The sequence below is a fragment of the Silurus aristotelis genome (genome assembly GCF_946808225.1).
Source record: "Silurus aristotelis genome assembly, chromosome: 12".
NCBI classification, from domain to species: domain Eukaryota; kingdom Metazoa; phylum Chordata; class Actinopteri; order Siluriformes; family Siluridae; genus Silurus; species Silurus aristotelis.
The window spans coordinates 7,337,713-7,350,998 of NC_139585.1; the positions used below are offsets into that span (position 1 = coordinate 7,337,713).

Consider the following 13,286-nt stretch of genomic DNA (forward strand, 5'->3'; position numbering starts at 1 on the left):
CATGATCAGCATTGAGATTGTTGATTGTGAAGAACCTTTTCCTTTTTAAAGAAACTTTTTTGCAAACACCTTACCCATCGTAGCCATGTAAGTGTCAGGGTACACCCTGCTTCTTCTCCTGTGCGTGCCCCGCCCGCTCGGAGCTCATCACCATCCTACTGATTCCGAACACCTGCCTCTCGTTTATCATGCCATTATAACCACCTCTCTCACCCCACTTCTGCGTCCGTTATTGTTTTCGTTGGTGTAATGGGCCGTAAAAAGAGAAAGAAACTCCAGAAGCGAAGCGGTGTAAGAGAGGATCAACCCGGCTCTTACCTTGCGATGGACAAACAACCCAGCACGTCATCCGTTTCGGTTCGGGAGCTTGTCGCCGCGCTCCAAGAAGCGTTTCCTCCCTCCGCGGCTGAGCAAAACCCCCACCGCCTCCACTGGCACTCCTATGGCACTCCCTGCTGCCTTTTCCGGAGAAGCTTCCAAATGCCGCAGATTCTTGCTCCATGTAAATCTATACATCGAGATGCAACCGCAGCGATTTCCCACTGAACGATCTAAGGTGGCGTTTTTCATCTCTCTTCTCTCCCGAAGAGCGTTGGATTGGGCACAATCGCTGTGGGACGCCGCCAGCCCGGCTACGCAATCCTATGCTCGGTTCACCGCACACTTCCTGGAAGTATTCTGCGCCTCCTCCGGCGTCCTCACCACGACCGACCAGCTGCTCAGTATACGGCAGGGGAATGATAACGTCTTGGATTACAGCCTCCGTTTCCGCACCCTGGCGGCATTTTGTGGCTGGAACAAGTCAGCGCTGCTCAGCATTTATCGGCTGGGATTAAATCCAGAGCTCAAACAAGCTATGGCCGTGCATGAAGATTCAGTGGGGTTAGAGAGCTTTATCCAGAAATCCATCGGGCTCTCTCAGCACTTAGCCGTATGTCATCCCACTGAACTCCAACCAGAATGCCTGCGAGGTGCAACGGAGCTGGGTTCGCAGAGACTGTCCCGGAGAGGGAGAAACTGCCGTCTGGCCACGGGGAGGTGCCTGTACTGCAGATTACAGGGACACTCCGTCACTAGGTGTCCCACACGCCCTGTTCGTGCTGCGGTGAGTACCGTTGAATTTCCAACAGATATCTCACCCCTATCCAAGCTGACAGTGTCTCTCCTAACCCCCGCTCTGTCCATCTCTGTGCCTGCTCTAGTCGAAACCGGCTCGGCGGGGAACTTCATCTACCAAGCCTGCCTCGACCGCTTACGCCTTCCCCGAGAGAGGGGTTCCCAGGACCTAGCTGTCCAAACCATCCAGGGACGTCCACTGGGAAAGGGTTGGGTGAAGTATTGCACGCCGGTGGTGACGCTACAAGTGGGGTTCTTTCATAAAGAAGAGATCTGGTTTCTGGTTCTGGAGAGTTCCACAGTCAGCGTGATCCTGGGGAGGCCGTGGTTACAAAAGCATGTGCCGAGGTGTTCCTGGGATCCCTGTGACATCCTGGAGTGGAGTCCCCGCTGTAAGGAACACTGTCTCGCTCAACTTCCGACGCGGGTCCCGGAAGCGGTGATTGGCGCCACCCGGGTGGAGGAAGCCACCACCACGACCCAGGTGGAGATCCCTGAGGAGTATCAGGCCTTCGAGGATGTGTTCAGTGCCCAGGCCGCCACCCGTCTCCCTCCTCATCGACCTTGGGACTGCTGCATTGACCTCCTCCCCGGCGCTAAGCTACCCAAGGGCCGTGTGTACCCGTTTTCCGCTCCTGAACATCGGGCAATGGAGGAATACGTCCAGCAGGCTCTCCGGCATGGATTTATTAGACACTTGTCCTCCCCAGCAGCCTCAAGCTTCTTCTTTCTGCGAAAGAAGGACGGAGGTCTTCATCCCTGCATTGACTACCGACAGCTGAACTCCCAGATCGCACCTCTTCCATACCCACTCCCACTCGTGCCTGCTGCTCTGGAGGACCTAAGGGAGGCAAGGGTCTTCACCAAGCTCGATCTCCGGAGTGCTTACAACCTGGTACGCATAAGGAAGGAAGACGAGTGGAAAACTGCTTTCATCACACCCTCGGGGCACTATGAATACCTGGTCATGCCGTACGGTCTTTCCATCTCTCCAGCGGTCTTCCAGGGGTTCATGAACGAGGTACTTCGGCCCTATCTCCAGAGGTTCGTCATGGTCTACATAGATGAAATCTTGATCTATTCCAGGGAACCTAGAAGAACATCTGGGACACGTGCGCACCGTCCTGAAAGTGCTCCGTGCTCACCGACTCTTCCTAAACCTCTTAAAGTGCGAGTTCCACCGCCCATCAATCCACTTCCTGGGTTACATCATCAGTGCCAAGGGGATCCAGATGGATGAGAGGAAGGTGAGGGTAGTAAGAGAGTGGCCAGTTCCAGAATCGATCAAGGAGCTCCAGCGTTTCCTGGGCTTCGCAAACTTCTACCGCCGGTTCATCCAGGGATACAGCCAGATAACAGCGCCCCTCACCTCGCTCCTTAGGGGTAGGGCTCGAACCTTGAAATGGACCGAGGAGGCTCAGGAGGCCTTTCAAGAGCTCCGCCGGCGTTTCTGTAGCGCTCCTGTTCTGCGTCACCCAGACCCCCAGGAGCCCTTTGTGGTTGAGGTCGACGCCTCATCAACCGGAGTGGTGGCCACTCTCTCCCAGCGATCAGGAACCCCGGCACAGCTCCACCCATGTGCCTTCTTCTCCCACAAGCTCTCCGCCGCCGAACAAAACTACGACATCGGCAATTGCGAGCTCCTGGCAATCAAGCTGGCCCTAGACGAGTGGAGACACTGGCTGGAGGGAGCAGAGCATCTGTTCACTGTGGTCACCGATCACAAAAAACCTCCAGTATATACGGGAGGCACGGAGACTCAAACCACGACAGGCACGCTGGGCCCTCTTTTTTACCAGGTTCCCAGTTTCACATCATTTACCGTGCAGGTGCCCTGAATGGCAAGGGCAACGTGCTATCTCGGATGTACGGGCCGGACGAACCCAGTGACCCGGAACCAATCATTCCTCCTGCACTCATCCTGGGGCCCATCGTTTGGAATATCGACCGAGAAATACGCACGGCATCCCTCCACGAGGTCACGCCTGCGGGGTGTCCAGAAGGACGTGTCTTCGTCCCATCCTCCTGCAGACACGGTCTCATCAGGTCAGTCCACGAAGGACCTGGAACGGGTCACCCAGGTGGTGGACCGTTTCTCCAAGGCCTGCCGCTTGGTGGCCCTGAAGAGCCTGCCTACCGCCCTCGAGACCGCGGAAGCTCTGTTCCATCATGTCTTCCGGAACTACGGACTCCCTGAGGAGATCGTCTCAGACCGGGGTCCCCAGTTCACGTCTCGGGTCTGGAGAGCGTTCTTCAAACTCCTGGGAGTCTCAGTTAACCTAACATCGGGGTACCACCCACAGTCCAATGGCCAGGCCGAGCGAAAGATCCAAGAGCTGAGTCGCTATCTGAGGACCTATTGCGGCCAGGACCAAGGCGAGTGGTGTCAATACGCAATACGCTCAGAACTCACTTTGCCAGGACACGACAGGACTCACCCCATTCCAGTGTGTGCTGGGGTTCCAGCCGGCTCTGTTCCCCTGGTCGGATGAGCCCAGCAACGTGCCCGCAGTGGATTACTGGTTCCGGGAGAGCAGTAGAATCTGGGAGTCGGCGCACACTTAGCTGCGTCGGGCCCTTCGCACCACCCGCCGGCACGCTGACGCACGCCGGGTGGACTCTCCGCGCTTCCGTCCCGGGGATCTGGTGTGGTTGTCCACCAGGGACCTGAAGCTGAAGCTGCCCTGCCGCAAACTGAGCCCCCGGTTCATCGGGCCCTTTCGGGTCGCTGACCAGGTCAACGACGTGTCCTACCGGCTGGAACTGCCACCGAGGTACCGTATCCACCCTACTTTCCATGTGTCTTGCTCAAGCCTTGTGCCTCTCCTGTCTCTCGCCCCCAGGTGACCCCGGAGCGACCGCCCAGCCGGAAGTCGTGGACCAGCCCGGTGTCTACGCGGTGAGGGAGGTCCTGGATTTTAGGCGGCGCGGGGGTCGCCTTGAGTACCTGGTGGATTGGGAGGGGTATGGTCCAGAGGAGCGGACGTGGGTGGCCCGGCAGAACGTGCTGGATCCTGCTCTGCTGGCGGAGTTCCACGCTTCACATCCACACCGCCCGGCACCCCGGGCGAGGGGCCGTCCTCGTCGGCGGGTCAGGTCGTCTGGTGCCGCCCCTTGGGGGGGGGTGGTGTCAGGGTACACCCTGCTTCTTCTCCTGCACGTGCCCCGCCCGCTCGGAGCTCATCACCATCCTACTGATTCCGAACACCTGCCTCTCGTTTATCATGCCATTATAACCACCTCTCTCACCCCACTTCTGCGTCCGTTATTGTTTTCGTTGGTGTCTATGTGTTTTGCTGCAAGTTCTCCATTAAAGCTTCCTTGTTTTCGGTGCTTCGGCTTCCGCCTCAGTCACTCGCCTAACAGTAAGACCCTTTAATTTTAAGGTGTTTTCAGACTATGTAAAGCTATAAATATTTAGTGTGTCTTTTCTGTCTGCGAACCTAAAGCTAGCTCAACTAGCAGATACCATGTATATCCAGATCCAAGCTCAAATCTGGGTTAAAAATGTGGGACAGTCAAAGCAATACATTTGGTTTTGCATATGTATTGCTTTGACTGTCCCACATTTTGTTTCCGACTAGTTTTGTGTAGTAGCTTGTTCAGCCTAATACACAAAACTAGTCGGAAACAATATACACGCAATAATCAACACGGAATCAAAGACACATATTAACGAATGACGTGAGAATTCACAAGATGGCGTGGAGACATGACGTAAATGTAAACACAGAAACATGGAAGTCTTAGTAGTGCAGTAGCACTCTGACAGCAGAGTTAATTTTTTTCAACATGAAAAAATCCTGAGGTGGTATTTATGCCAGATTGCCCACCTGAAGCTTAAAGTGGAATGTGTTTGTGTGTATTACAGTAATAGTGACATGGTGCTGTAAAAAAAAACAAAAAAAAACATTTTGATTAGAGGACCTTTTTAAAAAAGTTTTTGGTATAAAGTCATATATAACAAAAGCATATTTCACCAGGATCTAACATTTATGTAATGTCATCATGCAGGTAAAGAATAAAATGTAATTAAAAGACCAGAAACCTACTCCAAATGGTTCTCCAATGACTTTCCTGCATACCTATAATTTTTTCATGTGTAAAGAAAAAGAAACAGAAAGTGGTTATACTTAAGTTCCTGTGCGATGGCGGCGATCTGCTCCACTCGGTCCTGGTGTGCGGCGAGGTCGCTCTCAAATGCCTCATGCCTCCGGAGCAACGCTCGCACCTCAGTCAGAGAGGCCTTCTCATAGTCCTTCAGAGTCAGGAGCTCAATCTTACCTACATCACACACACAGAATACATACAGCAAGCATACACCTGCGCTGTTATATATTTTGACCATGAATTACCTGATTATCTTTCCTTTGAGGAAATGTGTGCAGTGCAGCAACATTTCTGTATTACAGTAAATACAGTATGACACACATAAAACACTTTACACAATGGTATATTGTGCAGTCATGATCAGTAATATAACACTGAAGAGTTAATAAAGATGTGCTTTTTGGCTAGATTTAATATATTTAATAAATTCAAATGTCTGTATTTGAATGAATAGGTGGTGGAATGAAGCCTACTCAAAACCAAAGCTTTTTTGACATTAAATATCTTATCTACATAATTAAAGTTGGAAATGTTGCTGATTCACAGTAAGTATGTATCCTTGTTGAGCATTTTTTCAAATATGAGTAGTAAGTATTATGTATATTGTATTATGTATTATGTTCTTCAGATACAAATGGGTTAATGGCACTAAGCATCTTTTATATTTGCAAAGTATTTATCATTTTTGAAACCCGATGTTTTCTTGTCTTGCACACTTTCACCTTTAGCCCAGCTCTCGTGGGTGGATGCCTTCTGCTGGAATTTCTCAGCCAGATGGTCTAGACGCTCCAAACGTTGAAGTTCATTCAGCAGCCATTTTTCATAGCCTTTCTCTGCCTGCTCTAGACCCTGCCACGCACTTGTAATGTCCTACAGAGAACAAGAGGACCTGTTAGCCTGATAATCACCTCCACTGAGGATTTGTTAGAATGATTATCACATTGAAACAGGACCTGTTAACTGGAATATCACCTTTAATGAGTACTGACCTGAAAAGCCATATCCTCTGAAAACTAACTTTTCTTAGCTGCTTAAAAAAAATTATATATATATATATATATATATATATATATATATAATTTAATTATTCCTAATTGATTGTGTCTTTCTGTTTCGTAATTCATTTAATGCTTTTGCCGATTATGTGCCTCTTGTAAAACTATTTTTAAGTTAAAAATTAATTTAATTTAATAAAAATTTATTAACCTCAAAAATGTTTTTTATTGACCATCAATAAAATCAATAAATCCAAATCCCTCAATAATTATTTATTTTACAAAAATCAAGCCAAAATTGAAAAGCCATATATAAAAACTATAAAATACTAATAATTGATTGGCCACCTTTACAATATATCAAGTTTTAGCAGTTTGCTGGATTGGAGCATTAAGGCGTTTGTTAACACAATGCCAAAGAGTAAAGACAGCATTGATATTAGAGAAACAACTGTTCCCTCCAATCAATTTGGGAAGGGTTATAAGGCCATTTCCAAACAATTTAAAATTCATCATTCTAAAGCAAAAAAATATACCTGGAAAAATATGAAAAAAAAAAAACTCTTTTGCTTAAAACTGTTAAATCCCATTATGCATATAAATTTTTTGAACACGGCAATAAATTGAATAAAGTTTTGAAATAATCTTTGATATGTATGATTTTGGTGTCTCACCGACACCATTTTCCCCTCAGATGGCATGTAGGCAGGCCTGTTGCTGATACGCAGTTTGGTCTGCACCGTGTTAAAGTTGATCTCCAGCTGGCATTTCTCCTGCACTTTTGGTGGCTTGTGAATGCGACAATAGTCACGGAAATCTTCAAGTTTCTTTTTCATGGACGCCATACTTGTCTCAGGAGTTCGGTTTTCCAGCCACGGGGTGGTGCGTTGGATCCAATCAAGCAGCTAATGAGGAGAAAAAAGAGAGAAAAGCGGGATTAGAAGTAAACATAGAAGTGGACATTCTCAGAGAACATGAGTGTCTCACCTCACTGGCCAGCTTCTCATAGTCTTCCATGTACTTCTCATTTTCCTGGTTGACTCCAAGTACTTTACAAATCCTGCTAGCAGCAGTCTCCGCCTTTCATGAGCGGAAAGACATGTATGTTTGATTAATAAGGTTGTTAACAAAAAAATATGTTGTAACCTTGTATTGTAAGTCTGTGTTCAGACAGCTGTACCTGCTCGGCTCCAGCAAAAGCATGATAAAAGCAGGACACATAGGTCATGATGGCTCTTTCATCAGGTTTGGGGGTGTTGATGATGTCTGGAGTAGTGAAATGAAATGAAAGGAGCAAAATAGATTAAACACTATGGACAAAAGTAGTGGGATACACCACTTAATCATTAAATTCAGGTGAATCAGACCCATTGCCACAGGTGTATAAATAACTAAATAACTAAAAATGTAAAATAAAAAAGGGTCATTCTTGGGAGCCCAGAGAAAGCATAGTGCTGTGATAGAATGCCACCCTGCAAAAAGTCATTCTGTAATAAATTAGATAGAATTAAAAACAATTTCATCCATCCTCAGCATTCTCCTACCGATATACCCCATGTCCCTCCTCTAAACATGTCCAAACCATCTCAATCTCGCCTCCCTCACTTTGTCTCCAAAACGTCCTACATGCGCTGTCCCTCTAATAAACTAATTTCTAATCGTGTCCATCATCGTCACTCTCAAAGAAAACCTCAACATCTTCAGCTTTGCTACCTCCAGCTACACCTCCTGTCTTTTATTCAATGCCACTGTCTCTAAACCATACAACATCACAGGTCTCACCACAGTCCTATAAACTTTCCCTTTTACTCTCACTCTTCTATCACAAATCACTCCTGCCACTTTTCTCCACCCACTCAACCCTGCCTGCACTCTTTTCTTCACTTCTCTAACACACTCTCCATTACTTTGCACTGTTGACCCCAGGTACCTGAACTCCTCGACCTTCTCCACCTCTTCTCCCGTCAAACACACCACTCCACTGCCCTCCCTCTCAATCACACACATGTACTCTGTCTTACTCCTACTGACTTTCATTCCCCTTCTCTCCAGTGCGTACCTCCAGCTCCTCAGGTTCTTCTCAGCCTGCTCCCTACTCTCACCACAAATCACAATATCATCCGCAAACATCATAGTCCACAGAGACTCCTGTCTGACCTCGTCCGTCAACCTGTCCATCACCACTGCAAACAGAAAAGGGCTCAGAGCTGATCCTTGATGCAGTCCAACCTCCACCTTGAACCAGTCTGTCGTTCCTACTGCACACTTCACTGCTGTCACACTGTCCTCATACATGCATCACCCTCACATACTTCTCTGACACACCTGACTTTCTCACACAATACCACACCTCCTCTCTCAGCATCCTGTAATACGCTTTCTCTAAATCCACACTCTAAAACACACAATGCAACTCCTTTTAACATTCTCTATACTTCTCCATCAACATCCTCAAAGCAAATAATGCATCTGCATTGCTCTTCCTCGTCATTAATAGCCCAAATACTGTGTAGTGGGAGCTCCAAGGAATATGTTTCCATAGCCAAGCAGCTGCATGCAAGCCTCACACCACTAAGTCCAACGCAAGCATCAGATGGAGCAGTAAAGCACACTGCCATTAGACCCACTCCACACTATAGACAATGTAGAATTTGGTGGAGGAGGGAAAATAGAATGGGGCTGTTTGCTTTATTGGATAAATAGGCAAAGATTCCCACAGAAACAGATGGGTTACTTAACGTAATCCCGGGTTCTTTGATAACAGAGTGAGATGTTTCACTATGGGAATCGCTTTGGGCGTGACCAACTATGGAAGCTCTTATGACACCACGTCTGTCTCGACAGACAGGTCGACCTGAGATCAGGCTCCGCCCCACCTTTAACCCCTTAGGTTGACCCCTTCTAAAATCATTGAAGCGAGATTTCTTCCCGTCCCCTTGCAAGGAGGGAAGTGCTGGTGAAACACCTCACTCTGTTATCAAAGAACCCGGGATTACATTAAGTAACCCAACGTTCTTTTTCTAACTTTGCTCGGTGTTTCACTATGGGAGATATAGACCGCTCCCGGATTGCACAAGCCAATCACATGGGCTAAGAACGTCTGGCACTCAGCACTGCAAGTGCCAAGGATGACTCAGACACATCTAGTCTATAAAACCGCACAAAGGTGTGTGGCATAGCCCAGCCAGCCGCCGCACAAATTTCGTGAACAAAAACTTCCTTAAGTAGGGCCCATGATGTCGCCATCCCTCTAGTAGAGTGGTCCCTCAGACCCGCAGGTGCCTGAGAACCACAGCATTCATACGCTCAAGACACAAACAGCTGGTCAGATTTCCTGAAACCCACTGTTCTCTTGACATACGTATGGAGGGCCCGCACTGCGCACAAGGAACTCAATCCCTCCTCCTCCTGAGGTGGGTGGAAAGCTGAAAGTTCCGTAACGGGACATCTATAAGAAGAATCCACCACTTAAGGTACAAACGCCGGGTTAGGGTGAAAGGAAACTTTCTTGAGCCCAGGGCCAAACTGTAAACAGGACAGACTGACAGACAGGGCTTGCAGCTTGCTCACACGCTTAGCAGTCACTAGAGCCACAAGCAGCGCCGTCTTAAGAGAAAGACATTTTTAGCCCTATGCCATCCACCGGCTCGAAGGGGTGATGAGAAAGGGCTTCCAAAACCAAAGACAGGTCCCACTGTGGCACTAACCGCCGAGACACCGGCCTCTTATGGCGTGCACCTTTCATAAACCGGCTAATCAAACGGTGCCGACCCGCAGGTTCGTTATTAAACCCGTCATGACACGCAGAAATAGCCGCCAGATACACCTTCAAAGTAGAAAAAGCTTTCCCTTTATCCAGCAAATCCTGGAGAAAGCACAAATGTCCGATTGGGGTAAACCTGCCACACTCAAGTTCCACCTCTCACGGGCCAGGCCCAGAAAGCAATCCTGTCCGGGTGCGGATAATAAATCTGCCCGCCCGCCTGGGACAGAAGGTCCCTCCATGGAGGGAGTGGCCACGGTTGATCTGACAGTAGCTAAACTATATCTGCGATTCAGTGTCTGGACGCCCAACGTGGAGCTATCAGAATCAGTGACAATCTGAGTTCTCTGACCCTGGCCAGGGTGGGGGAAATCAAGCTCAGTGGAGGGAAAGCGTAGAGAAGAACGTTTGGCCACGGGTGGGCTACGTATCCACACCCAACGGTGCATCTTCGTCCCTTAGAGAAAAGAACAGAGGACACTGAGCGTTTTCTCGCGAGGTGTAGAGATCTACGGCAGCCCAGCCGTATCTCAGCCATATCTGCTCCACCACCTGGGTGTGCAGTTTCCATTCCCCGTACAGGGGGTTTCCCCTGGACAACAGATCCGCACCCTTGTTCCATATGCCTGGAACATGAGTCGCTCTGATGGACAAAAGCCTCGTGTCGCACCACATTATCAGTTTCCTCGCTAACTGATGCAGCTGGAGGGAGCGCACACCTCCCTGCCGGTTGATGTACGCGACCACTGTGGAATTGTCTGTTTTCACAAACACATGTCGGCCCTTTATGAAAGGCAGAAAATGTTTCAGCGCTAGAAATACTGCCAACAACTCGAAGTAGTTTATATGTCTCGGGATTAGCTGTGGAGGCCAAACACCGCTCACAGCTCTGCCCATAAGGGTCGCACCCCAGCCCGCCAAAGACGCGTCCGTCGTCATAGTAACCCTCGACGACACCGCCCCCAAGGGAATCCCCGACCGAAGAGTCGCGGGGCATCCCCATTGGCGGAGCGCTAAGACGCACGCATGTGTTATTTTGACCGGCCGATTGAGATGACGTCAGGGACATAAGCGCAACCGCGCGACCCATCTCTGAAAATCTCTCATCATGAGAAGTCCCAAACGCACCACAGAAATCACTAAGGCCATTAAACCCAGCATTCGTAGGCACACTCGGAACAGGACCATAGTCCCCGCCCGAAAACGGGAGCGACACTGAATGAGAGATGCGATTCTCCTCTCTGTCAGGGTGACTCGATAGGAGAGGGAATCTATACTGAGTCCTGAATATTCCGCGCACTGCGCGGGACACAAGTGGCTCTTTTCCCTGTTTATTTTGAAACCCAAGATGCAGAGATGAGTGACTACGGTCTCCACATCTCTGATCGCTTGCTCTCTTGACAAGGAGCATATCAGATAATCGTCTATGTAAGACAAAATCCGAATCCCGCTGTTTCTCAACGGCAAAAGAGCCGCCTCCACACACTTGATGAAAGTCCTCGGAGCGAGAGACAGTCCAAACGGAATGGTTTGAAACTCGTAGGCAGTGCTTCTGTGCGCAAACCTCAAATATTTTCTGTGTGACGGGTAAACGTCTATGTGAAAATACGCGTCTGATAGATACGTGTGCTTTGTGTGTAAACATTCTGAATGAATATTTTTTTAGGTGCTTGTTTAACACACGCAAATCCAAGATCGGACGTCGATCTCGGTCGTTGGGACGCAAGCCGACTCTCCTTCGGCCACCGAGACCAACACACCGTTGAATCTGGGTGGTTTCATTGCGAATTGAAGCCTTTAAACCCCCTGAAATCGTGCTTAATACCCACGAAGAAACAGCGCATGCGCGCCAATTGACGAGGCGCGCAGAAAGGGAACCCCCGCGTACACAGCTCTGGTAGCGCGTTGATGACATCACTAGGGGGGTGCACGCTGAATTCTCGGGATTTTCGCACACTATCGCCCTCGGCTGATCGCCTGGAAGCGAAAGTGCCACATTTATTGTGTTTTTTATTTTTGAACCCATTGCCCTTAGCCCATGGCTTGGATGCGATGATGTATTCTTTATTGCGCAATCGTCTGAACTGACGTGCGAGTGAACAAATATCGGGAGTGCTTGGTGACACTGAACATTTTCCCTTATTCCTTGAACCTGAGGAGAAACTAGAGAGGAAGCCCTTACAGAACTTAGAACAGGGCTGTGTTCTCTTCTCCTTTTCTTCGCCAGCGGAGAAAGGAGGATAGGAGAACATTCGCGTGTCAGGTCGCACGCTTCTTCTTCCGCTCCTCGGGTGGGGCGGACGGTTTTTAGCCGCCACGGCCGCAAATGAATGCTTTCCCCACGGTCCCGAGCCATCCGATCACGGACGTTGACCAGCTTGCTGCCCACCGAGAGCCGATCTTGTGCTCCTCGCGTTCATCGGTCTTCCTCTCGCAGCCGCGGCTGCGGCAAAACCCCGTCGCGCTGGCTGAGGGGGCGTATTCTGAGACAGCTTACGAGGCAAACAGAGGTTGAATGCTTCATCCTCCTGTTTCCTGAGAGTGCTGGTTTCTCTCATCTTCTCTAGAGCTGGACCGAACAGACCTTTAGCGGGGTCGTAGGCAGCATCCATGGCTTCCGCTTTCTGTGTGTCACCCAAGCCTCTCCAAATGTTTCACCGGCATCGACGCGCAGTGAGCCCATGCTTGCGGGTCCGCAAGGGACGTTTGAGCGTGCTTCGGGCCCATGCACGTGATGCACATCGCGTGAGGGTCCCTGCCCGAGATGGTTGCTCCACATGATGATGGACACTGGCAGGATGCAACCTCCCTGATCTTCGACTCATTCCCTTTGGTGGGGGGGTGATCGTCGACATGGCTAAGTACGGGGAATATTACACTCGTCACAACACGTTAGTCTGCCGATGTTCGCAGGGTAGTTAGCCCTCCGAAGGCATCGCCTTGACGCGCTAAGCCTGTAATAGCCTGACGCTACTACGTCCCTACCGTGTAACTTAATACCCAGCAGGTTGGAATAGGAATAGCTCGCCTCGACGCGGACGCTATTCCGTGACGTCGCTCAGCACGATTCCGTACGACTGACCTAGCGTTCGGTGGCGGAATCCAATGACGGCATGCACGATGAACAGTTAAGCGAAACCAGCCGAGAACTGGAAGTGCTGAGAGAACTTAGTGTAGTCCCTCACGGGAAGAAAGGGCAAATGATGTTAGAAGGGGTCGACCTGAGGGATAAAGGTGGGGCGGAGCCTGATCTCAGGTCGACCTGTCTGTCGAGACAGACATGGTGTTATAAGAGCTTCCGT

General features: G+C 49.5%; 1 protein-coding gene across 1 annotated transcript in view; it reads right to left on the reverse strand.

The window, feature by feature from the left end:
- LOC310734442 (alpha-actinin-2) overlaps window positions 1-13,286 on the reverse strand; it is a 51,061-nt gene that overhangs the window by 15,529 nt on the left and 22,246 nt on the right. Inside the window, exons 8-12 of the mRNA XM_083556468.1 lie at window positions 7,402-7,487; window positions 7,209-7,301; window positions 6,896-7,126; window positions 5,949-6,096; window positions 5,250-5,400 (exon numbers count right to left, since the gene is read on the reverse strand). Coding sequence (XP_083412594.1) covers window positions 5,250-5,400; window positions 5,949-6,096; window positions 6,896-7,126; window positions 7,209-7,301; window positions 7,402-7,487 — 709 coding nt within the window. The remainder of the gene's footprint in view (window positions 1-5,249; window positions 5,401-5,948; window positions 6,097-6,895; window positions 7,127-7,208; window positions 7,302-7,401; window positions 7,488-13,286) is intronic.